This window comes from Parasteatoda tepidariorum, chromosome 10, assembly GCF_043381705.1.
Source record: "Parasteatoda tepidariorum isolate YZ-2023 chromosome 10, CAS_Ptep_4.0, whole genome shotgun sequence".
NCBI classification, from domain to species: domain Eukaryota; kingdom Metazoa; phylum Arthropoda; class Arachnida; order Araneae; family Theridiidae; genus Parasteatoda; species Parasteatoda tepidariorum.
Window position 1 is genome coordinate 14,517,864 of NC_092213.1, and position 25,017 is coordinate 14,542,880.

General features: G+C 27.3%; 1 protein-coding gene across 2 annotated transcripts; it reads left to right on the forward strand.

Annotated features, from left to right (window-relative positions):
* The first annotated feature begins 315 nt into the window (after window positions 1–315).
* Window positions 316–21,011, forward strand: LOC107455166 (DEP domain-containing protein 1A). 2 transcript variants are annotated; one of them, XM_043049448.2, is made up of 12 exons: window positions 316–666; window positions 2,567–2,724; window positions 3,220–3,327; window positions 3,436–3,660; window positions 4,659–4,789; window positions 5,896–5,943; window positions 6,028–6,174; window positions 8,453–9,316; window positions 11,540–11,700; window positions 12,960–13,118; window positions 18,517–18,690; window positions 19,466–21,011. In XM_043049448.2, exons 1-12 carry the CDS (start codon window positions 631–633, stop codon window positions 19,574–19,576), a joined length of 2,322 nt encoding a protein of 773 aa, XP_042905382.1. In that variant the 5' UTR covers window positions 316–630; the 3' UTR covers window positions 19,577–21,011. The 2 variants fall into 2 exon arrangements, with proteins under 2 accessions (XP_042905382.1, XP_042905383.1); XM_043049449.2 differs by having other exon boundaries at window positions 18,577–18,690; window positions 19,466–20,574.
* The last annotated feature ends 4,006 nt before the right edge of the window (window positions 21,012–25,017 follow it).

A 25,017-nucleotide genomic window follows, 5' to 3' on the forward strand; every position in this document is an offset into this window, starting at 1 on the left:
ATCTGTCTTATTTCTCTCATTTCAAGGTTAGAAAAACAAACTGGTGACTTTAAAAAAACATGAGATATCGTTAAATTGAAGCAAATAAATTTTTCTTCCAAAAAAAGTAAAAATTTAACTTTAAATTAATATAATTTGGATTAAAATCTGGCACTCATAAATTAGCTCCAAGTTCGAAATAGTATCTTTTCTGTAAAGACCCTGCCCATTTATTCAGTTTTTTGAGTTATACTTCATATAAAAACATTTTTTATAAGAAAAATCGAAACGTAACGGTTGAAAAAGTTTATACAGATTTGAACGATCCCAGCGTTCACATTTACATGTCTTCAAATTCAAATTTTGGTTTTAAAAACAAACAGTTTTTTTCCTAATTAAGTGCAAGTAAATTAAGACGGAATATTGTTCCACTTATTAGCAGTTTTGGGAGTGATATCATGTTTCATAATAGTTTTATCAATATTTAGAAGTTCTTCATCTGTTAATTAAATGTTTTTTCGTACTCAATTTTAAAAATGAAGGAGTTTTTAATTTCAATTAGTAGTTCCCTTGTCTTTCATTCATTAAAACATATATAAAATTAATTAATATACGTTAGTTCTTTTCACTTTTAAATTCATTCATTTGAATATGAATGACAAAGAGCCATACAGAGCCACCAAACTGGTAAATATTGAAAATGTATTGCTGATAATCTACATTTAATTGTAGTTTATTGGGGTATTGAATTTTTATTATAATTTATTAATCAAGTTATGAGCATTGTATTAGATATATATATATTTTGTAGCGAGTGGGGGGAGGGACTATTGAATAATAAGGAATGCGATATATTAGATGTATTTAAATTTATTTTCTGTCTGCAAATTCTCGTTTTTTTTTTGTTTTTTTTATTAACATGATTTAGGAAACATATTTTGATAAGCAACTTAATCTGATGTAATATTGCACACATACTGCTTGTCTTTTTATATATTTGATTGCTTTAGTTTTTTAAGTTTTCTTTTTTATAACAGTATTAACAATTATTATAATTTTATAACAGTATTAACAATTACATCACCTTAATCTGATGTACCTGTATACTGGAGAAATTCAACTTATCACTTTATAATCTTTTTAGTTTCTTAAGTCTGGTTTTATTAATTTCTTTATTATTAACATGATTTAAAAAAAAAAAAAATATTGGTACTTTTCGATTAGCGCAAGGTAATTCCGCAATTTTTTAAAAACTTTTTATTTTATATAAATTTTTTAAACTTTCATTTTGTCCAGTGTTTAAAAGAATAAAAAGCAGTCAAAGAAATTAAAATTAAGAGTTTGTGGTGTATATTTTTTGCTGAGTTTTTGCTTGTGCCCGACTAAGCAATAAGTTCTCTAATATTTTGATAAGATTTATGCTTTTCTGTACCTATATCCTAGTCAAATGCAGTTTGTTACTTTTTAAATTTTATTCTTTATAGTATGGTGTCAGTTACTTAAAATGATTAGAATCTGTAATTTCCCTTACAATTTATTCGTATAATTTTTAAGAAAATCATTGATTTAAATCATTTAAAATTAAAATTAACATTTATTTGCCCTGCTTTTAAACAGATTGCGAGTAGTTACAACAAAAATTTTAAGTGGAATCTGGGTATATTTCTGTATAAGTACCTATTTATGCAAACTAGAATCATCAAGGTGCCAATGGGATTTCAGAACTTGTAAAAGTTAAAGAAAGAAATAGTATGTAGAGGTTTACTGAGGGTGGCTACAAGTTATACCCTTTGTTTTGGCTCCTTTCTGTGATGTTTTTTTTTTTATAGTTTCTTGCATGAAATTGCCCAGAAGTTTTATAAACTAAAAAATCATAAAATAGTTTATACATCGTTACATCATAATAATTACTTTTATGTTTTTTTTTTTTTTTTTAATTTTAAATCGTGTACTCAAATGATAAAAATATGTAAATGACAAATATTGTCTTTTTTTTCTTTTTCTTTCTTTTGTTTCTTGAATTTATACTTACTGTCAAAATGCCATTCTATAGAAGATTTTTTTTTTTTTGTATTCTATGAATTTAGTGAAGTACTTTTTTCTTGTGTTGCAAATTAATATTTTTATGTGCATCTTATATTATATATTGACTATGTTTATTACATAAATTACGTTGTTTAATGTAGATAATTGTGTTGTTAATGTTGTTTAATGTAAGAGGATAGATAGTATGAAAACGATATGTTTCAGAACTTTTAAGTTATTGTTTCTGCTAATTAGTCAATTCTTTTTGGTTTTATCTTAGTTACTAATTTGTATCCTAGCATTTTTTGTCTGCAATTTATGTAATCTTTGACTCAATTCATACAGAAAAGGCATATAAGCAGTAAATCAACTGTCTTTTCTAGTAATATGTGATTCAATTAGTAATTACTTAATTATATAAATTAAGTTTCTTAAAATAATACAATAAAAATGTATAGCATTACATTTTGTTAATAATTTTCCTGTTTTTTTAATGATATTTTTTTTGCAAACTATGCAACTGTAATTTATTATTATAATTTTTTAATTATATTATTTTTAGTGGAATGAAGTTATTGCAGCTTTTAAAGCTGGGATGCCATTAAAGAGACATCGTAGACGCATGCAAAGCTATGTGGATTGTTTCACAGCTTCTGAGGCAGTAACATGGCTTCATTGTTTTCTACTGAATAATCCTAATTTCGGACCAAATGTTACAAGGTCTGTACCTCTCTTCCTAATTCGTAAACCTAGTCTATAAAACCTAGATATCATGCTCCTATGGTACCTAAAAAATTATAGTTAAAATTTACATGGACATAATTTATGTATTTTGTAATGTATGCTACAAAATTGTGTAATATATATACATCTCTATTTCAGGTAATATTAAAATAATACAATGCCTTATTTAAATTCATTTTCTATTTAAAATGCAAATTTACTGAGAAGAAAAAACTTAGATATCGATATTCAGTCTGTTTCAAGTAATATAAAAATTTTACTATTCATTATTTAAATTCATTTGCTATGTAAAATGCAAATTTACCAATGAAAAAAAAAGCTTGGTTACCAATTTTAAGCTAAGCTTAGATTACTGATTTCTTAGTTTAAACTAAAGTAGAAAGAAATTATAATTAGTTTTATTTTATCTATTCTAGATTGTTTTATTAGACTTCAGAATTTGTGTAATGGGTTTTGTTTTTTCTTTAATAGAACACAAACTATCAATTTGTTGCAAAAGTTTTTAAAGTGCCATGTAATTGAAAGTGCCATAATGAAATCAAAGAAAAAAGAATTCCTTGACGATTCTCACATCTACAAGTAATTCAAGTTATTTTATAACTTTTTAAACAGTTTATGTGAAACATAATGTTTAGATTTACCCTCCTTTAGAGTGTGAAGTGCTGATTTAGTATTTTTTTTCTTTAGGTTCAACCCTGTTTCATTAAATCAATCCAGACCCTCAGCATTGTGCCTAATCCAATCTCCAACTGGTTGCAAAGTGAAATCTAAAAAAAATGAACTTGCCGAAATTCAGAATCTTCCAAAGTCTGTTCAGATTCAGAAAAAAAATATCCCGGAATGTCATTTAGTCGAGAGAAAAATATCTCCAAATGAGATTAAAGCAATATGGGAAAAAATAACTCTATCGAGGTAACTTATTTAAATAGTTTTTTCTCTAACGCAAAATGAATGATTTGAATAAAATAATACAGGGTACAAAATTTAAAGAGTTGGTCTGGGAGCACTAAAGTTTGACCCAGACGACCCTTAAAATAGATTATCAGTGAACCAGCAATCAATATGAAGGGGTGGTATGCTGTTTTGATTTTAGGTTTATGTTTTGGTCTGTGTTGTTGTCGCAATTAATATATTTCATCATAATTGTGACATTTTTCACACAAGATGTAAATGGTTCTGGGAAACTGTGCTTGGGCCAGTAATACTTTTAGTAAACATAGTATTTATAAAAGATATTACTAGGCAGTGCGCATGTAATTGGTCCTTTGGAAAACTAACTGAAGACCACTTTGACTAAAAGACTCTGGACCAATCACTGGTTAATTTAACCCTTTGCTTACGGTGTACTATCTTCTACCATCACATGTGGTCCACATGTCCTACCAGCCACAAGAAAAAGGTTAAGCCAGTAACTAAACTTTCTGCAGTCCTTTCGACCAATGGCTAAATTTTCTTTACTTTTACTACTGTCTAGTCAACATCTAGAAGCGATAAGGCCACTGCACGGATTACCATAAATGAGAAATCTGATTCTTTAGTAGTCTGAAGGTAGTGAATTTTTTTTAAATTTTACTTATCTTATTTATGACACTTATCTTATTTTCTCCCAGCTGCACAGTTTATGTTTGTTACGTCGGACTACTAAATTGATCCATGCTGAGGCTTTCTTTCTTCTAAGAGGTTTTGGTCTTATACCGTAAATTTTGAAAAATTAGCCTTGCAAAGAAAATTTTTTTTTTTTAAGTGGATCTGCCGTTTTTTTTTAGGGCTGGGCCTATTTTAGTAACCCTGGTTGGCAGCTTTGTAATTTTTATATATTTTTGTTTATTATGTTACTAAAATTTTAACAAAAAAATTAGTGGTACTGTAGATTGGTACAAACATATTTCATTTTTTTCTTTTTTCGTTAGATTGGAAAGTCTTTTGCCTCATGTTTCTTGTAGTGAACTTCTACAAAACAAACTCATTGACGGTCATTTGCTCAAGCATAATGCATCACGTCTTAGCAAGACTGGTGTTGTCGTCCTAGTCGATAAAACAGGTTTACTTTTGTTTTCCTTTTTGCTTATCCTATATATCATTGTAAATTATTCATTTCTCTGCCTGTAATTATAAAAATGAGAGAGAGTAACTTGAAATAGTGCCAGAGGAAACATGAATACGATACAGAACTTCTTCAGAGGACGCCCTGTATGTATTCGTATGAAAGGGTTTCTGTGAATAACTTAAAGTGTGATCCCTGTCCTGAAAAAGTCCTGTATTGCATTCATGTTTCTTTTGTTTTACTTAAACTTTTCTCTCCAATGCTTACAATTATATATATGTTAAATTTTGGGCTTATGTTGCTTCAGCACTTTCAAAGATTTGACTTAGATTTTGTCTTTATGTTCCATCAAATTGTCTTTTGACATGTTTTTATTTAAGAGGCCTCTCAACTGTCGACGAGGGAAAATCTAATTATTATTTTATTCCTTTTTGCTGAATTTTTACAACTAAACTAATGGTTGATGTTTCCTCTGCTCGGTGTTATTTTTTGAAGCATATTAAGTACGAGATCCTTTACCCTATCAAAATTTGAGATACCAGGTTTGCAGTATTTAGATAGTATTTCGATCTTTTCTGAGAAAATTGTAAAAATGCAATTCTGCAATTATCAGTTTTTGAAAAGAACTTAACTTGTAAATAGTTGTCTGTTTTTAGATTTTTGATGAATATTGTTTTTGTGTAATTAATATTAAAAGAACTTTTATGTATTAGTCAAATCTGTTTTCATCAGTTTAAACTGTAATAAAATATTTTAAAAAAATCTAAAAACTGGCAATTGTGTAGTTTTAAATTACTTCTTAAAACCTCAAATTATATTATTTTACTGCTTTCAAGTTTGAAGGAAAAATTTGCAGAAGTTCTAAAAATCAAGCACTATGTCTCCTAATCTAGTAAAACAACCCCTTTATTTGCCATCTTTTATCGAGACATATTGTGCTGTCCAATAACACTAGATCATCTAAAGTTTGTTAAATACGAAAAAAAAAATATCGATAAAACGCAAATTAAAAATTTAACCTTAAATCCAAGACGGCAGGGGTAGAGGCCTTTTAAAAATAGGGTTTAATTTTTCTATCTTAAATAATAATTCTATTTTTGTAGATGACATCCCACACTGGGTAATTTCTGCCATGAAGTGTTTAGCAAATTGTAAGTTACATATATTTATTAATATATTTAAAATTATGTCTTTCCTATTTTAGTCCAAATTACAATAGACAAAATCTTTTGTAGGGCCAAATGCTAGTGGTAGTGGGAGCTGCCTGCCCAATTATCCAGGATTTGAAAAAGACGTTTTTAAAGTCGTGAGGGATTTCTTTATAAATCCTAGAATGCCTTTGCTGCCAGACTTTCTTTCATCTCTTCTAATTCAAGTGTTCTGTATGTACAATATTTCTTTTTTAAAATAAAAATCACTTCAATGTCAATCATGTTAATACATGATTTTGCATGTAGTAGATTGGAATATAATACAATAATTTACAATGCAGTGCTATCAAAAATTATAAATTTAGTATCAATCAATGATTAACCTATACTTGTGCTGTTATTATTATCACATGACAGCAAATTTGGCCTAGTGACCTTTGGTATTTTTGTGAAAAATGTTCTAGTGAGAATAAAACATGATTAATTAGCTATCACAACTTATAAACTTGAGATTCTTCCAACATATGGGGGAATTTTCACCTTTCTAAATATTTTGTCTAATTTTTTCAAAAGTTGTTCCATCTCTACAAAAAATTTTGCCAAATTGGTGATTTGTAAATGGTTGATCAAAAGATTTCTAGATAAATATTTAAAATTGCAATGAAATTTTTCAGAGATAAAAGTATAATAGAAAGTGCCACATTAAATATTTATATTTTTCTTAATATTTCTACATTATTTTATAATTTTGCTTTATTATTATTTTGTTCTCTTTAATAATAATTTTTTCTAATTTATACATAAAGCTTAACAATTTGTTGATTGTCAATGTACTCATGTCAAAAAAATTTTTTTAATAAGCATGGAAACAATTTGATTTTTTTTTTTTTTTTTTATAATCCTATTNTTTGTACAAAATTATAGTTTTGCAAAATTCTTCCATGACTTGAGTTGATTGGCCTTTTCAGACTTTTTATTTTATTCCATCTTTTATGACTGGGATTATGAATGTAAAATAAATTTTAAAAAAATTTTTAATTGTAGTTTTTTATGTACTTAGCCAAAATCTTATACTAGAGATTGTAAAATTATAAATAGTGTCATCGAAAAATTATAAAATTATGTTTGAATTCTAATTGTTTACTGGCCAAATTAATGTTATTTTTATTATAAAATTTGTATATTATGAAATTTTTCTTGGCTATTTTTGCAGGTTTGGCTGAATTTTTGCTAGAAATATTTTAATGAGAATAAAGTACAGTTTCCAACTACTTGTATCTGTCATAGCTTATGAATGTAAAACAATCGTTAAAAAAAAATAAATGTAATTTTAATTTTTCTTCCATCAAAAGAGTTAAGCAAGACATATAAAGTAATTTCATAAGTGAATAAGGTACTTATCCATTTCAGGTGGTCATAAGAAATGACTCAACTCTTATTGTCAGGGTTGTGTTTTGATGTCGAAAAGCCTGTTGAAAAGTGTCAAAAACTGACTTAAACTGTTGAAATTTGACAAAAATTGCCAAAAACCTGAAGAAAAATGGGGACATTTTATTAGAAGTCAAGCTACATAACTGTTTATATCATGTACAATACTTGAATATAATCAGCACTATAATTATGATTAATAAGTAGATATTTCTATGTCTTGATTCATTGTGTCAACTACAATTGCCAACCCTGCTAATTTTGGGGATAAGGAAGAAGACGACAATTGCCAAGGGTCTAAATGGAATTTAAACTAGGAAAAAAAAAAGTTTTTTTTTTTTTTTGGAGGTTTGCCCTGAGCTGGCTATAAGCTTTGAGTTAGTCCTCTTATGTGATGCTTCTTGTGGGCCACTGCTTAAAAGTTGTTAAGATTTGACAATTATTTTCACTTAGATCACAATATGGAAATATTCCCATTAATACTTTATCTTAGAAAAATATAGCTGAAATTATTATAAACTGTCAACTGCTTTAAAAAAAAAACATGGTAATATTTATAATTTAAAATCATCATTATTTCATCATGTGGGGAGAGGAATTATAGACAATGTCAACCGTCATCTATGAAAAGGTACCCCGACATAGAGTCGAGTTAACATGTCTTATATACTAGTGAATTGTAGTTGTAATTTTGTAGTGGNAATTATTATAAACTGTCAACTGCTCTAAGAAAACATGGTAATATTTATAATTTAAAATCATCATTATTTGATAAATTATAACTAATTTTATCTTGCAGATGAGTTGTAACTGTTATAAATATAGTTATTGATATTATGTTTATAACAGATTTTTTAGCTTTAGCAAATCTAAAGTGGTTGCCAATATTTACCTGATTTAAATTTGTGATTCTGTATGTGAATATTTGTTGTTAATGGTATTGTGCTTACTATAAGTAAAAAATTTAATATCGCTATTGATGGGATTTAGTTTTAATCTTATTTTCATTTCACCTTCATTAATTTCACGATACTTTTCTCGTGATTTGTAATTTGACAATTTTTTTTCTTCCTCTTACTAGGTCATTTTGTTCCAAGAGAGTTTTACGATTATGGTGACAGCATCAGGAGCTCGTCTCGAGTTTTTGACTTGAGTCATAATTTGAAAACTTCTCAAACATCTTCTTCCCAAGTTAAAACATCAACACCATTAAGTAACGATTCTATGTACAAGAGTCATCATTTAGATGAAATAAAAGCAGCAAGATTACTCGGTGACCCCAATGCCACAAGTCACTCGAAAAACCCGGAGAGTCCGAGTGACGGAAAACTACTTCTTGATGATCCAACGGTCATGTGGGAGTATCCAAGTGAAGTCTATTTTGAGACTGATTTTGCCACAACTCAACCAATCACGCGGGTTATTTCTAATCAATGCTCCCCTCGTAGCAGAAGCAGCTCCTTTGAAAATCCTATGGGTAGTATTGAATCTGTTAGCACCATTAGTGTGTGCAGTCAGAAACCATATGTGCCAAGTGACAGTAAATTAAATTCCAGATCACCTTTGAAAGCATGGAGCTCAAATATGTATCTTCAAGATGAGGTTAAAGACACGCCACAATGGATGAGAACTGCATCCGCATTTTCAAGGCTTAGCGTTGCTGAGTGCACTCCATTGCAACGGGAGAAAATTGCTGAATCTCTAAACTGTTCTGTATCCCAGTATCCTTCTGAGCCTGTTTATATGTGTGAAATAAATGATCTGAACACTTCAGACTTAAGTTCTAAAACTATAACTGAAAGTTCTGAAAACATTGAGTATCAAGAGGCAACATCTTCTCGGTCTTCCACTGCCATTTCATCAAGAGATTTTTCTAGTCCCACAAATCAAATCAGAATTGAGTGCAATAGTTTTGTTGAAAAATATGGAAAAACATTCATTGAAGGTGAAATTTTAAATTTCTTTTATTGTTCAGACATCTTACACAGGGTGTGTAGCGTTTTTAAAAAATGTATATTCGGTGTATTTTAAAAAATGTATATTTGGTGTATGTATTTAAAAAATGTATATTCGGTATGTTATTCAGTGTTTGTAAAAAGTGCTTAATTTTCTATCTTTTAAAATGAGATTTTCTCTTTGCAGTGTCGATTGTCGTTCTAAATTGAAGAAGATGCATGATTTTTCACGATTTTATCTGCAATATTTAACAGAAACTAATCATTTTATCTACAAATTACGTAAAGTTTTTGAAAATGTTTTTGAATTTTTGTGATTTCATGTTTATAAATTAAGAACTTTAAACGATAGATAAAAATATTTATGAGATCTTAAAAAGTACTTAAAAGGTGCTTATTTTTTGTTAAAATGTAGCTATGCATCCTGTTAAAATGTAGGTGAAATCCTAGTCTATGGTACGAGGCTTGGTGTGCAATTTTGAAAATTTTTGCCAACACCAAAATACAACAACCTCAAACTAAAGTGTTTTTATCAATTTTATTTTCAAATAAAATGAGTTTTTTTTTCGATATTTAAAATGTGATGACATGTAATACGCTCATGAATATAATAATTATTAAACCACTATGACAACTTAATTATTATCAACAATTGTCTGTATTACTTAATACATAACAATAGATTTATTCCACTTTTTCACTACCATTGTATAAAATCCAACTTGAATTTAAGTAACAAAAGCTTCTAATTTATGTATAATTTTTAAGGACCTTATATTGATAGCGATGCAAATTCACAACATAATGTTTCAGTATATCCGAAGAGAAGGAAAGATAGGTGCAAGTTTGTTATACGAAATTCAATTTTTATTAAAATCGAATCAATAATTGACGTTTAATTTTTTTAGAAGTCTTCAAAAAATATTTTTAACTTTTATCTCATTTGTATTCAGTTATATGAATTAGTTCAAAGCTAAATATAGTTGATAACTTTTTTGAATTAAAGTGAGAAATATTGATAAAATCCAAATTTAAAAAAAGAATTTCTATAAAAACAGATAAACTTGATCTAAATGAAAGCAAAAGGATTGAGTCAAATAGCTGTTTTAACATGATTATTTAACTAGCTAACATTGTCAAAAGTGAAAGCTTCAATGTCCAAAAGGGACCAAAGAATTAAAAAATGTCGATAACCAGCTTATTTTTTATAAATTTTTTTTACTCCAATTTTAATAATGTTTGAATTTTTAAAAATTAACCTCAACAATTGTTACACATACTATATGCATAGTATGAAATGCATTTTAACTTACACCTATTGATTTCATTAAAGTTTGCCATTTTTCCACAAATTCTGTCTTCTGATGTGGCCAAATAGTTTCTTCCCCATCATTATCTAATTTTGCATTTTACAAATAAATTTAATTAAGAGGATGCCATACGATGAAAGAAACATCTCAGATTTTTATTTCTTTTCATGAGGTTTCAAACTCTGATAAGAAATTTTTAAAATATCAAAATGAAAAGAAATTATGAGAAGATAACTTAAGATTACGCAATGAAAAAGTTTCTTTCCAATAATTTGTTCGCATTTAAATATTTCGAATTTTTTTTTTCAGCAATTCAAACTTCATGGCTTACTCTAAGCTTTCCTGAACTCACTTTTTCTTTCTTTTAAATTTCAAATTAGTCATAAGTGTGAGTTTGCAATGAAGAGTTTCTCCCTTGGTATGACGTCCTCTTAAAGGAATGTTTTAAAACTCTTACTCTTCATTCATTTAATCAAACTGTAGATGTTTCAAATTTTTATTTTAGTGTTTTCGTTTGTAAAAAATAAAATATACTAAAACTAAATCAAAATAATGAGTTATAATACTTAAAAAAAAATTACATTGTTTTTTATAATTACTGGACATTTTTTTAAAGTTTACTTACATTTTATTTATTACAAATCAAATTTTTATTAATTTTAATATTTTAGTTATGTTCTATGCTTTACTGTAAAACAATGTGAGCACTTCTAAGCAACATGCATGGCTTGACGGGGATTTCCTTAAAGACACATGTGGCGTGCTGTTAATAATTTATGACTATGCCACTTATACAATTAATAAATTTCACTGTTAGCTATTCATTACTTAAGTTATTAGAATTAAATGTATAGTAATTTTTTTAATTCTAATTATGTAAAGCCTTGTTTTTTTTTCTTTCAGATAATATTTATTCTGATGATTTGAAATCTTCCTTTCAACTGATTCTCCTATTTTTACCAAGTGCTAACAGAAGGCAACTTCATCTACTTTTGAGACTCATCAATAAAATTTTAAAAAATGGCCAGTTTGTTGTGGGAAGTAATGTAAATATGCGAGAATATGTAAGTATTTTCTTTCTGTTTTAAGAGATTTTGTAATAAAACCATTGGTGTAGGTATTGTACATGCAATGGTTTTTTAATAAAATTTAATTTTTTACTCAATTTTTACTGTAAATTTTTTGTTAACTATAAAATTTATTTATTTCACTCTTGTAATTTTTTTTTATGTATTGTAAATATTTTTTTTTTTGCTCCTTTAAAGTTGTTTAAAGAGTAAAAGCTTTGTGTGCATTAAAATTTTTCACTCGTGTTTTTGTTCCTTCTTTCATTTCGCCTTGACTGTAACACATATAGAGGGGAGACCTTACTTTAAAGTTCTTATTTATTGCTATAGTTCTTTCTTATATACAAGCCATTTAGCTCTGCAGAGGATCAAAATTGTGATGGGATGTCTTCGGGTCATCCTCAGGGATGCTTCTCAGACCATTGCGCAGCTCTAGCGCAGCATAAATAAAATACCTTTTATTCTGCCTTTATGTAGTTAAGTTTTTTTTTTTCTTTTGTTCCTTAACAAAAATAGTTTTTAAATTTAATGTTTGCTTCTAAATGAATCATTCTAAAAATGTTAAAAATCTTTTTCTTTTCTTTTTTTTAAACACTTTTTATCTGTTTACAATAATATTTTAAGAATAAGAAAAGCAAATTTAAAAAAAATAATCACTTAAAAATTTAGAAACCTTTATCATAATCAATGATTTAATTGCTGTTCTTTCTACTTCAGTACTTTCAAAGCAGTCATTTTTATATAAAATGTTTCTAAAAACTTTTTTCCGAAACTTTTCTAAAATAGTTCAAAAGCAGATATTTTTGCATAAGACTGCATTAGATTTGTACTCCAAGAAAAATAATAGTTTTGTTTCAAAATTAAGGAAGTAAGTTTATGATATTGATTAATTACTTATGTTGAATTAAGGAAACTCAATTTTAAACTGCAATCAATAAAAAAAAATTAAATTGCTAGTGTAATGGTTTAAAAAACCTTACACGTATGTTTAAAACTATAAAATACAAAATTGTCGCTGTACTTATAAAATCATTGAAAATTACAACTGTTTGCTGCTTTTAAACTCTGAAATGCTGCTTTAAGTTTGAAAAATACTTTAACTTCATATATATAGAAAATAAATAAAATGTGTTTTACATTTACATGAATTTCAGTATATTATACTTTGAGTAAAACCCGTAGTTCACAGCTATCCTGTCAGCTGTTTTTGAGTAATTTATTATGTAATTTGAATATTTGTTTTTATTTTATTACAGCTAATTGAAACATTTTTACCTGCCATTGTGCAATCTGATGACGTACCCGTTCTTTGTCTTTATCAAATGGTTGCATTTCTTTTAGACTATTGTGAAATTGTATTTCAACCTCCTCCTGGTTTAAAGGAAGAAGCCATTGAAATTTGCAAGCAATCTTCGGTAAGAGTATGGATTTTTTTAACGATACATATAGCATGCAATATAAATTTGTGAGATATGGCATGCAATATTTTTAAAGAGAGATATAGCATGCAATATAAATTTAAGAGATATAGCATGCAATATAAATTTAGGAGATATGGCATGCAATATTTTTAAAGGGAGATATAGCATGCAATATAAATTTGAGAGAGATAGCATAAAATATAAATTTGAGAGACATAGCATCAGGCAAGACAGAGAATGCAAGTCTATGAAGCAGGTTACACTGATTAAAATCAAATAATTTTTTTTAAGGAAACCAACAATTTAAAAATTTCTTACCCATCTTATTATGAATAATGATTGCATTTTAATATGAATAGGTAAATCACAATTAAAATCAAATAATTTTTTTAAGGAAACAAACAATTTAAAAATTTACTATGCATTTTAATATAAAACTGTTAAAAAAATTTATTGATTTTCATACATTAAAATTTAGTGCAAGTATATTTCTTTGTTAATAAGTTTCAAATAACGAAATTGTATTTTGTGTGTAATAGATTACAGGACTTTTTTCAAAATAACATTTTTAAAATAACAATCTAAACGAAGGAAAAAGTGAAATAAAAAATCTGATATTTCTTTTTTTTGTTGTAAAGATATTATTTGTACAGTACAGAACCCGTTATCCGGAAATCAGAAAACCGGAAAACCAAAAAACTGGAATAAAATTTGATAAATTTTCCCGCGATTTTTTTAAAAAAAAAAAAAAAAAATTTCCTCTTAAGATTTTAGGATTTTTCTTTCTTTTTTGAAAGATGTTTACCCTAGCATCATTTTGGAAATAATCATTAGTGTATTACTTCGTCTTTTCAAGATTATTTCCAAATATTTTTTTTTTTAGTTGGGTTTAATAATAAAAAAAAACGACTTTTTGTAGCGATTCAGAAAACCGGAAAAATCAGTTATCCGGAATAGCGATGGTCCCGATCGTTCCGAATAATCGGTTTCCTACTGTATTCATTTTTATTGAATTGAACATAAATTTTCTTCTTCTCAAAACTATAATGGTAATGAACATCTCACCAATTCTTATATTTCAAACACATTTTTGAAAACCACCTTCTATATTGCAATATATACTGAATCGTAGCTCAGATACAAAACAAAAATGCAATTATCCAAGTACACAATAAAAAATTTTAAATTCCAATTTTTATTCCAGTTGTAATTATATTTAGAATATTTAACTAAATATAATTTGAAACCGGACGGTTACACTTAACCTTAATAAAAAATCATTGTTGGGTGAACCAGTTAATAAAAAATCAGTGAAGGGTAAGCCAGGCAATGACACTCATATCCCTTGCATAATGAGATTATTAAAGACTAATATTAATTTATTATAATGTTTGGTGTTTTATTTGGCGTGAAAAAATTTGAGCATCGTCAACGATCCCCTTTAACGGAAGATTACTAAAATAAACGTTGCTATAACAAAGACATTACCACTTGATGGGGAACTGAAAGCAGAGATAGGGACAATTTACTCCACTTATCCAAAGAATGAATGGCTTCCCCAAAAATACTACTGAATCGAACATTTCAAAATGTATTTATCCTGTTTGCATTTTATGCATCTCTTGGTCCATTTTCGACCAGTTTTGATTAAAAAAAACTTGTGGCAATTAGAGTTGCTGCAGAATAAATGATAGTTGCAACAATTCAATGCAAAAAAGAAATTACGGATTTCCTTTCAGTTGCCTTAGGAATTTCAGTGTGTTGCAAAAAAAAAAATTATGGAATTTTTCAGAAGTTTTTGTTTTCCAGCTTCTAAAGGGGTGACAATTTTCTTCCATCTAATGTTGGAATAACTGGAAATCAGTGTTATAACAAACTAGTTAAAAAGTAAACTGTGTGAAATTTTGCAGTAAAATAATACTGAGGCTCCGTTTACCCCAGTGAAAAGAATAGTAAAAATTGTTATGGGGAAAAGTCATGATGCTAAATTACTTTGCAAAATTTAGAATAAAAAGTGGTGAGATTCGATTTGTAATATCTGATGCAATTCATACTAGAACTTATTGCTCCGATCCCTACATTTTGAATTTTTTTTTTTAAATTGACAATATTATTTTTTCATCAATATATTTGTAACTGATTCTTTAAACTTAAAAAATTATTTTTTAATTAAATTAAAAATTTCAAATGATTTATGTGTCTTAGATTAAGATTTTTTTTATTCTCATTAAAATGTTGTTTTGCTATGTAACAAATTAAAAATTACTAACTCTCAAAATTTTGCAATATCTTTAAGAAAATAGCAAATATTTAGAATAACTGAAATCATCAGAGAAATTGAAAGAAAATTTATCTGAATTAGTTTATAAGAGATTTTTAGCTTTCCTTTTTTTCAATTGGAAGTTGCATTAAAATATAATTATTTATTATGCGTTAAAAATAATATTCTTATTTTAAACAGAGGAGATAAAATGAGAATTAATTATTTTCGGAAGAGGAAATAAAAGATTGTATGATGGAATTAACTTATTATTGTAACTGTTATTAGTTACAAGTTATTCAAAATAATTTTACTCTAATTTAAATTTTGAAAATGTTTCAAAATTATTAAAATTAATGAAGTACTTGAATTGAAAATATGAAGTTCTGATTAATAAAGAAGCCAAACTACAATTTCAAACAACAGTATTAAATCATAATTTGGTTATTGAATTGTTTTCAATAAAGAAATTAATTTCAATTTAAGAAATTAATAATGAAATCAAATTAAAAGTTCAATGTGTTGTGACATTTCAAAACGACATATTGAAGAGACATAGAACTTAAAAAAATAAAAATTCTGAATATGTTCATAAAAAAAATATTTTTATCAATGTATATTACAGTTTAGTTTCAAATTAATGTTTTATTTATATTGTATAAAGAATGTTTCTGCAGTTTTATGTTATTGTACAAAGTTCAGTTTTTTTTTTATTTTTATTTTTTTATAAATATTGTGACATGTTTCTTCACTAATCTGTCAATTTGGGTATCAATAATTAGTTATGATCAAGCTCAAGCTTTGATGATTAAAGCTGTATCACTCTCAAATGTTGTTAAATTTTGTGAAATATCATGTTTTATAACCAAGAAGCTTCTTTTGATGTGCAGCACATCGTTTAAAAAATTATCAAAACTTGTGAAAATCACATGATCTGGCTACTCAATCGCATCTAGTTGTGATGCATCTGAAAAACTTCGACTAATTTCTAATTTCTTCGTCTAATTTTTTTTATAATGTTATGCAGCATATTTAAACTTTTAAAGCATGTGACGCATTCACTTTTTTGCTCTCCCTGACCTTTTATCTTTAATACTTTAGTTGCACTTTACATTTAACTAATTTTCTATTAACATAATCCCTAACTAATTTTCCTTTTTAAATCTTTGTTTATTTATTACTCATAGTTTATAGTAATTAAGGCTGTTCTTCAATATTATTATATGAAATAATGCTTTTTTGAGAATATTCTGCTATTTTTAAAGCTGTTATTATAAGTTTATATTAGTTATTCATGACTCATGTCGAGTGTTAGGTTAAGTCTTGTCTATTTTAAGCCGGCACCCTCTGTGCTAGATATAATTGAGAGAAAATCCATGTTTTTGTTTAAACGAAAAGCTTTTTGGGTGTTATTTTTCAATTAGTGAAAAAGTTCTCCAAAAACATTGTTCTCCTTAATAATAAAGTTTATTTTGTTTTCCGTCATAAAAATATGCAAAAAAAAGAGAGAATTATTTATTGATTGTAATGATTTTTATCTGTCTAAGCAAATCTTACCAGATTATAAATATTTTTAAACATTTAAGCTATTTGTTTGCAGCAGCAGTTAACTGATAATTTTTTCCTCCTGCTGTATAAGTTTAAAATTATTATTTTGCTTCAAATTAAAAGCTTTTCAAGCTGTGGCTTTTTTATTTTCCTTTGCAATAGAGCTTCTAAGATCCCCATAGTGTTTTTTAAAGCTCTTTCGCCCAGAAGAAAAAAAGCCACAGTTTAAATGCCTTAAATTTTAGGCAAAGCTGTAAAATGGAACTACATGTACTGTCTTGCCATAAAAAATTATCTGGGCTTCAAATTGAACAAATGAATCAAATTTTAAATTTTTTTAGAAATTGCCAATTTGGAAAGATTTTTTAACCTAGATAAAAAAAATTCCATTTGTTGATAATTTCTATTATTTCAGATAATGTAGTGTTGAAGTAACTTTTTAAATTTAAAAAAATTAGATCCGAAATGGTTTTCCTCTTCACAAAACTGTGGCCTTTTTTCACAATGATATTTTGAACCATTTTTAGAATTAGTATTAAGTGCGCTGGCTAATGGTAGGCTAAACGCGGGGTTGCCACGCTACCTGTAAAGCAGGGAAAAGTAAAAAAAAATTTTAAATTGTCTAAGAAATTTGGGAAATTTACATTTTGGAGCTAAAAATTTGGAAATGCCACGAAGTTTAGTTTGACTTGGTGAATGCTAAGATATCCCATTTTTGTGCTAACATTTTCCACTGAGCACATTACTTGTGCAGAAGTTTTGTTTTCCCTATTTGGTATGAAAAAAAAGTTTGTTTTTGATTAAAATAAATTATCTAGTGAGATAATGTTGGGTTTTTATGTTTCCCTCTATTTTTTTTTGTGGTACTACCAGTATATACTGCTATATTACACTGAATTATTATTATTTTTTTAAATATTAAGAACAGTTTTGAAGTCTGGGAATTTTATTATTCAACTTGAGTAGCAATCTCGTAAACATGACCTAACAGTTATGAATGACCCTCAGCAACAATTTTACCTTGGCCACGGTTGGGCTCAAAATTAGCTCAATATGAGTCCTATGTGAATATGCACCGCGGAACCAATATAGGGATGTCTAGATTTTTTAATATTGGTCCTATTGTAGGTGCAATGCCTATATTGGCCAATTAAGGAATACGAAATATTGGGGGAATCTGATAATTTTATATATGGCCGATATTGGTTGTAAAGTGGCGGTAAAATATCGGGTAAATCAGACAATTCTATCTAGGGGTAATATCGGGAAAATAACGGATCTTACAACCCTTATTGAGTCAAGTTTCGTGAAAATTGGTCCAATGTGGGTTCAAGTTATTTTGCTGCTAGGAATTGTTTCAAACTCATAACAGTTATGAAAATAGTATATCATTCACAAAAAGTATTATTTCACAGGATGTCCTAGAAAAACAGCCTTAATATGCATGCAGATAAATAATGCATGATTTTGTAGAATAAACTGCTGCTCACCTCAAAAATGTCGAATGCTCGCTTTTTCAATGGTTTTCTTGGGTTCCTAACGGTTGCACTCTTCCTGCTTATGCTCTATATGCCTTCATTCCAGATAAGGTTTTCAATGGATGATACCTGTTTTCTTACTTATTGTGAAATGGTTTCCAAACAGCAGTATGAAGAACAAAAAAAGACTACATCAATGGCTGCTCTCAGGGATCTCTTGAATAATATCATGAGTGATGGAAAATTATCAGAGAGAGAGAGAAAAAGAAAACTTAAGCAAGTATGTGTTGTTGTTTTTTTCCTGATGGCTTGTAATCTATATATTTTATTTGCAAAATTGTAAAATAGAGGAAGAAAATTTTTTAGCTCATGTAATAATTGCTAATTAAAATTTTTTTAATACTTAAACATTTTTTAAATAGAACTCCTAGTTTTGTGTATATTTACTTCTTTTTCCCTCACCAGTAGAGATTATATAAAAACTAATGTAATAATATTAATATAATTAACATAGAAGTTTTTATTATAGTAATAATGATAAAATTATTCACAAGATACGAAATTTAAAATTTACTTACTCCAGAACTAATTCAATTTGAAAAAAAAAAATATTTCTATAGATATCAGGACATGGTAAAAGACTTCAAAAAATTACCAAAAATAGCAATTTTTAAAATTATGAATTTCAAAACAAATTTATAATTTTAAAAGAAAAATGGAGATATGTGACACATTTTGGTATAAGAACAAAAAGCTGCAGAAAAATAAAAAAAATCATACTAAAGTAAATATATTTTGCTAAACTGAATTATGCAGTGTGAAAAAAAATCTAACATAAAATAGCTCATGAAATAGTGTTTTTACTATAATAATTTCATAGATTGTTCTCCAAACCTTTTTCTAGAACATGCAATATTGTTTCATAACTATTTTTGGGATATTATAGAAATGCTGAAACAGCAGCATTGGTAATAGCGCAGGAATATCAGTTACTTTTTTTATGCAGAGGGTTGATTTTTTAATTTAATTCAAAAGTCTAACTTTTTTTTTTTCAGTTTAAAAACAGCCATCCTGATATCTACATGCTTCAGTTTCCAGAACGAGTTGAACACACTGCTAAACAAAAAAGTTCTTTTTTCAACAAGCTTGTCAATTTAAGAATGTAGGAAAAATGAACTTTTCCATGCAAAGATTTTACTTAGAAATTTGGAAAATATTTTTTTGTTTTATTTTTTCTCCTTAATGTGAGATCCAATATATTTGGCATGATATGATGATTGCTAAAATTTTGTCAGAAATTTTATCAAGAAAAAAGAAGAGCTATATTTTCTTATTGTAAAGTGTTTATAATATAATATTTTTATAAACTTTAGTAATTAGTGTAACGAAAGTGTTCTACTGATATTGCTTCAATATGTTTGCTTTGTGAATGTTTTTTTTTTAAATAAATTTGTATTTTACTATCAGTAAAGTTAAATTAAATTTATTTACTGATCTGTAATTTATTATATATTTACTATCTTTAATTAATTTATGTATCTCATCTTTATTTTTTCTTGTCAAGTTCTTAGAATAATATATTTACATAAACTTTTGCAATAAATATAATTAAATTATCCATATTCAATAGATGCATTTTTATATGCTAATTGTTTTGTGAACGTATTTATATTGGGAATATCTTTTTAATTCAAATTTGTATTATATTTTATGTAAAGTAAAATTTATTTGCAAACAAGTAATTTATATTAATATGTTTAAAAGTAAAAAAAAAAAAAATCACATAAGAAGTGAATCGAATTTATGTATCACAATGTGCTCTAAATTAGTCAAAGTTTTACTAAAATCATTTTTTTAAGCTGAATTAAATGTATTACGTAAAAGTTAAATGTTTTTTTTGTTGTTGTTGTTGTTGAGAAGATAGCAAGATATTGGATATTAAAAATGATTAAATATTAAAGTCGATTATTTATTAAAGACTGTTTTTTATTCTTTCTTTTATCTCTATCAATGAAGTGCTTTTTTGTCTTGTAATGATAAATCAATTATTTGCCTTATACATTTCGCTATTAACTGGTGGTGTTCATTTATTTATTTTTATTAAGAGAACAAATGTAATGTATGATATTTTTTTACCCCTGAAATAAATTTGGAGTATTTTTGTGAAGTTACCAGAGTTTTTTATTATTATTTACAATTTGTGTTTATAATCAAACTTTTCTTTTTGTTTTGAGAATTATTGCCATATTATAAAATTTATTAATTTACAACAAAAAATGTAACTTTTTTGTAAATTTGTGTTTTTTTATAAATTGTAAATAGTTAATAAAACTTGAAAGAAATTTGTATTACATTACTGGGGTCCACAGTCGTTTATTTTTGGAGGAATATATTTTTTACTTTACCTTATTTTCACAAAAGACTATTTATATGATACTGCATGATATAATTTTTTTTCCATGCAATTTTTAGAGTTTAATTAAAGAATATTTATTACCTGACTTGTATATTTGTATTTTATTTTCAGAGGTTTATTTTTTTTAATAAAAAATTCCTTTTTTTGTATTATTTTGTTACATAGAGTTAATAAATAGTGCTTTTTAATAAGTTATCTTCTTTAATAAGACTCCTCATTACAACAGCATTTCATAAAAGCAACCAATGCATTAAGACTCTTGCTATTTAAAAGATGTATTGTTATTTTTATGTCAATTAGAATGTCCGATGTTCATTCTAATAGGAGACCAATATTTACATAGTTGCTCTTTTCTTTCTGAAACAATCACTTCAAGAGCAATTGTTAAGAATTTTTTTTTTCTTCGAGCTTTTGTTACAAAATGCTTAGTTTGAAAATTAGTAATTTAATGGCAAAAAAATCATTTTAGTCACTTTTACGCACATATAACATCAAATACATTGAATAAAGGAAAAGTTATAAGGCACATAGATTCATATTCTAGGCGGTTGTTATCTATGGTCCAAAAATTAAAGTAAGGAAAAAATTTATTACTTTAAATTATTGACAATTAAAAATAAAAAAACACTTGAATGAAAAGAAAGGCTCATAATGTCCTGCATGAATTAATTAGGCGATTTATTAAACGATGCCTTTCTAAGCTTTGCTAATTTCTAAATGAAAGGTACTATGTCATTCATATCTTCTTGATTAAATTCTTTATTTTATATTTTTGGAAAATAATTTTCTTTTTTTTTTTAGAAGTTAAGACATGTGGTAATTACAATTATACTTGATATTGTTCAGACTTAGCAGTTCTACAAATGCAGATATGATTGTGTTCCGGAAAAAATCCGGATTTCCGGAATTATCACTTACCGCGATCCGGAAATCCGAGGTCTAGAAGTTTCAAGAAATCATCAATTACAATTATGTCTAAAAATTCTTGTATATTTTATTTAGAAATATTCGAACTAGAATTTATACTTGGCATCTCTTTCATTTATAAATATTTTTTCTTTTAAAATAATAAATGCGATTAGACATAAAATTAAACTTAAACATAATTATTCATTTAAATTATGCTGCATATAATTTATTTAGAATTTCATGTTTTTAAAATATCGATGACTTAAATTTATGAAGACATAAATTTTTAGAAATGTGTCATTAATGATTTTACTCTAGAAATTTTCAGGGTTTTAGAGTTGGGCTCGCAATCACCCCTGAAAATGTGTGTTAGCATTTAAAGACTTGACACTGAAAGAAAATTGTTGCTTTCAACGTGTTGGTTTAATATGTAATGTTACCATAAATTAATTTGTCAGTTTCTTATTTTTTTATTGGTTAGCAAGGTTATGTCAAAATTAGTCCTGTATTTATTAGTCNTGGCTAGCTGGTGATTATACATTATTTTATTTAAAACGTATTTTCTTCTTTTTAGGCACGTTGTACCCCACGTGCCTCAATAGCAACTATAAGGAAATCCTTGTGATAATCGTCAAAAAAAGGGATAGAAAGATCACACTGATTTAAGATGAAATCTACGCAAATTGAGTGTGTCAAAAACTTAAACGCAAAAGTTAAAATTTCCGATTTTTTTAAAGTAATTATTTTATTTAATTATGCAAAAAAATGTAATTAAAATTTGCAATTAGTTAAACCTTTTAATGCCGGATCGGAAAAAATGAATTGGTTTTTAAGACTAACAAATAGTTAACAACATTACTTTCCGGTCCCCCTAATAATTAAATCGAACTTCTTTCATTAGTTGCCAAATATGATTCACTACAGAATGAAGATTTTTTTTTTTTCCTTCACATTTTTCCCAAACATGCGCTGTATAAAATGACTTTAATTACTGATATCTTGCTTAGTCTAAAGCAAATTTCTCTCAAAAGTTTTTGTTCAGTTTCATTAAATATTTTTAAAGTTAATATTGAATTAAATATTTTTTACCGACCACCCTGAATAACTTTTGACTTAATGATCGGATTTTCGCGTTTTAGGTTCAATGGTTCGAGGGAGTGACCTGAAATATGCTAATTTAGTGCAAACAATATTTTAAATTGCGACACAAAATCGTACTTCCTCTGAATAAACATACCTTTTTTTCGATGAATTCGGATTTTTGGCCAGCAAGTTATAAGGGGTAGCCGCAATCTGGAAAATTTGGTCCCCATAGTTTGGTTAGTAATGTAAGGTTTGAACGCCGTAATGTTAATTTTACTTTTTGACTGTATTTCTCCATCACACAAATTTTTTTTAAGCAAATGAAAAACTTTCTCACACAATTACAAAATTCGTTAATCCAAAGATAATTATAAAAAATAAATAATTTTTTGTAAGCCTAAAAAATTTTGAATTAAAAGGATTAAAATATCTTACGTCATTTTACATGACAAAATACGAAATTGGAATAGAATCTGAAAAATCGAATTTTAAAGAAATCGTGTATTTAAAATTCGATTTCTCGGGATCTATTCAGCAGATTTTGTATTTTGCCATGCGAAATTATATGCTCTAAAATGACGTACAAAATTGTAAAATTTTTTGACTGCCATTAAATAAAACAATAAATATTTACTAAAATTTATAATTCGTATGAAATTATCTTTGAATAAAATTTTTTTTAATTGTATGCAAAAATGTTTCAATTCGCTCAATCAGTTCTCCATATCGTGAAATATGCAAAAAGTAAACTTAGTATTAAAGGTTTCAAATTTTAGATCACTCTCCTATGACCAAACTATTTTATTTTATATCCGTCGTTGAACAGCCGACACAATTTTGGGTTTATGACCATTAATGTTCAACTCCTTAGTCTTGTAATTTTGAAAAAATCTAGAAGACAAGGAAAGTCCTGGATCAGTATCCCGCAGAGGTATTGATTTGTTATAGGAACATGAAGGACATTGCGACTCGACAGATTTAATGTTCACCATTTACTACACAGGGAGTTTTTGGCCGGCCTGGGATCAAACTCACGCGAACTCTTGAACATGGGGCCAGTGCCCTACCAACCAGGCTATCCCGGCACTGACCAAACTATTGCGGCCACCCCCTATATTTCGTGAGTCAGGAATCTGAGTCCGTTGAAGAAAGGAAAGTATTGTTTGCATATTTGAGTTCATTTCTTCGAACCTAAGATTGAGTCCTAAAACAAGAAGATCCAATCCAGTAGATCTTACGTCCGTTTCTTTTTTTTGGTGCACCGTACATGGTTAGCTTTATCTCAAAGCTCCGTATAAAATGAATTTTTTTTCTTCACATTGTATAAAGAATAGATTTTTAACTAGTACATAATAAAGCAGTTGTAATTGAGCAATTTAAGTGAACAATTCAAGTCATCCTCAAGAAAACACAAATTTTTTTGTCACTTCCTCAGAGTTCTTATCTAGGCCACCACATACCTTGATATTTTTATTGGCTATGGTTAACTATAACACAATACTCTTTTAAAAATATGAGTTTTTTTTTATGCAGTACAAAAGAGTTTTTTCCAACTAGTATGAAACAAAGTAGTTCTAATTTAGCAATTTAATTAATCTAATTTAACCGCTCTGATAGAATTTGTTGCGTTAAATTGATTTCTCTTTTAAAAAAAGTCATTGACTATTAATTTCTTTTAAAGAAATTATCAATTCAAAATATTTTAATATATTAATTTTTTAAGGCTTTTAAAGTCTAACTTTTATTGTTGTGTTTATAAATTTAAAACCCATTAATTAATACTTATCTAGTTATCAGGGTTGCCACTCAAATCTGGAAAAAAAATTCCCTGTGTTTTCCCTGTACATGTTATACGCAATATATTAAGAGGAAACAACAATTACTGTGCTCTCGTGTGAGCTATATTGGGCTAACAATATTTATTAGTTTCAATTGCTGGAAAAACAGCTGAACATACTNTTAGGCTTTACAACTCCACAATGCAGTACAAAAGAGTTCTTTTTAACTAGTATGAAACAAAGTAGTTCTAATTCGCGATCGCAACACTCGAATACGCCATCTGGGGAGAGACCGGTTTCATGCCTTTAGCCCTTCTCCCTTCCCTCTTTTCAGTTATATAGGAATGTACTACGATATTTTCCCTTTTTACTTAATAAAAATATTTTTAAAAATTTCCGTGATACTTTTCTTTAGAACTAT

What these genes read in the sequence shown, in the direction of transcription:
- LOC107455166 (XM_043049448.2), top strand. Translation starts at nt 631, where the DNA reads ATGAATGACAAAGAGCCATACAGAGCCACCAAACTG. An exon ending in GAAAAAATAACTCTATCGAG is followed by an intron (nt 3,661 to 4,658) that starts GTAACTTATTTA and finishes TTTTTTCGTTAG; the next exon opens with ATTGGAAAGTCTTTTGCCTC. An exon ending in TGGAAAAACATTCATTGAAG is followed by an intron (nt 9,317 to 11,539) that starts GTGAAATTTTAA and finishes TTTTTCTTTCAG; the next exon opens with ATAATATTTATTCTGATGAT.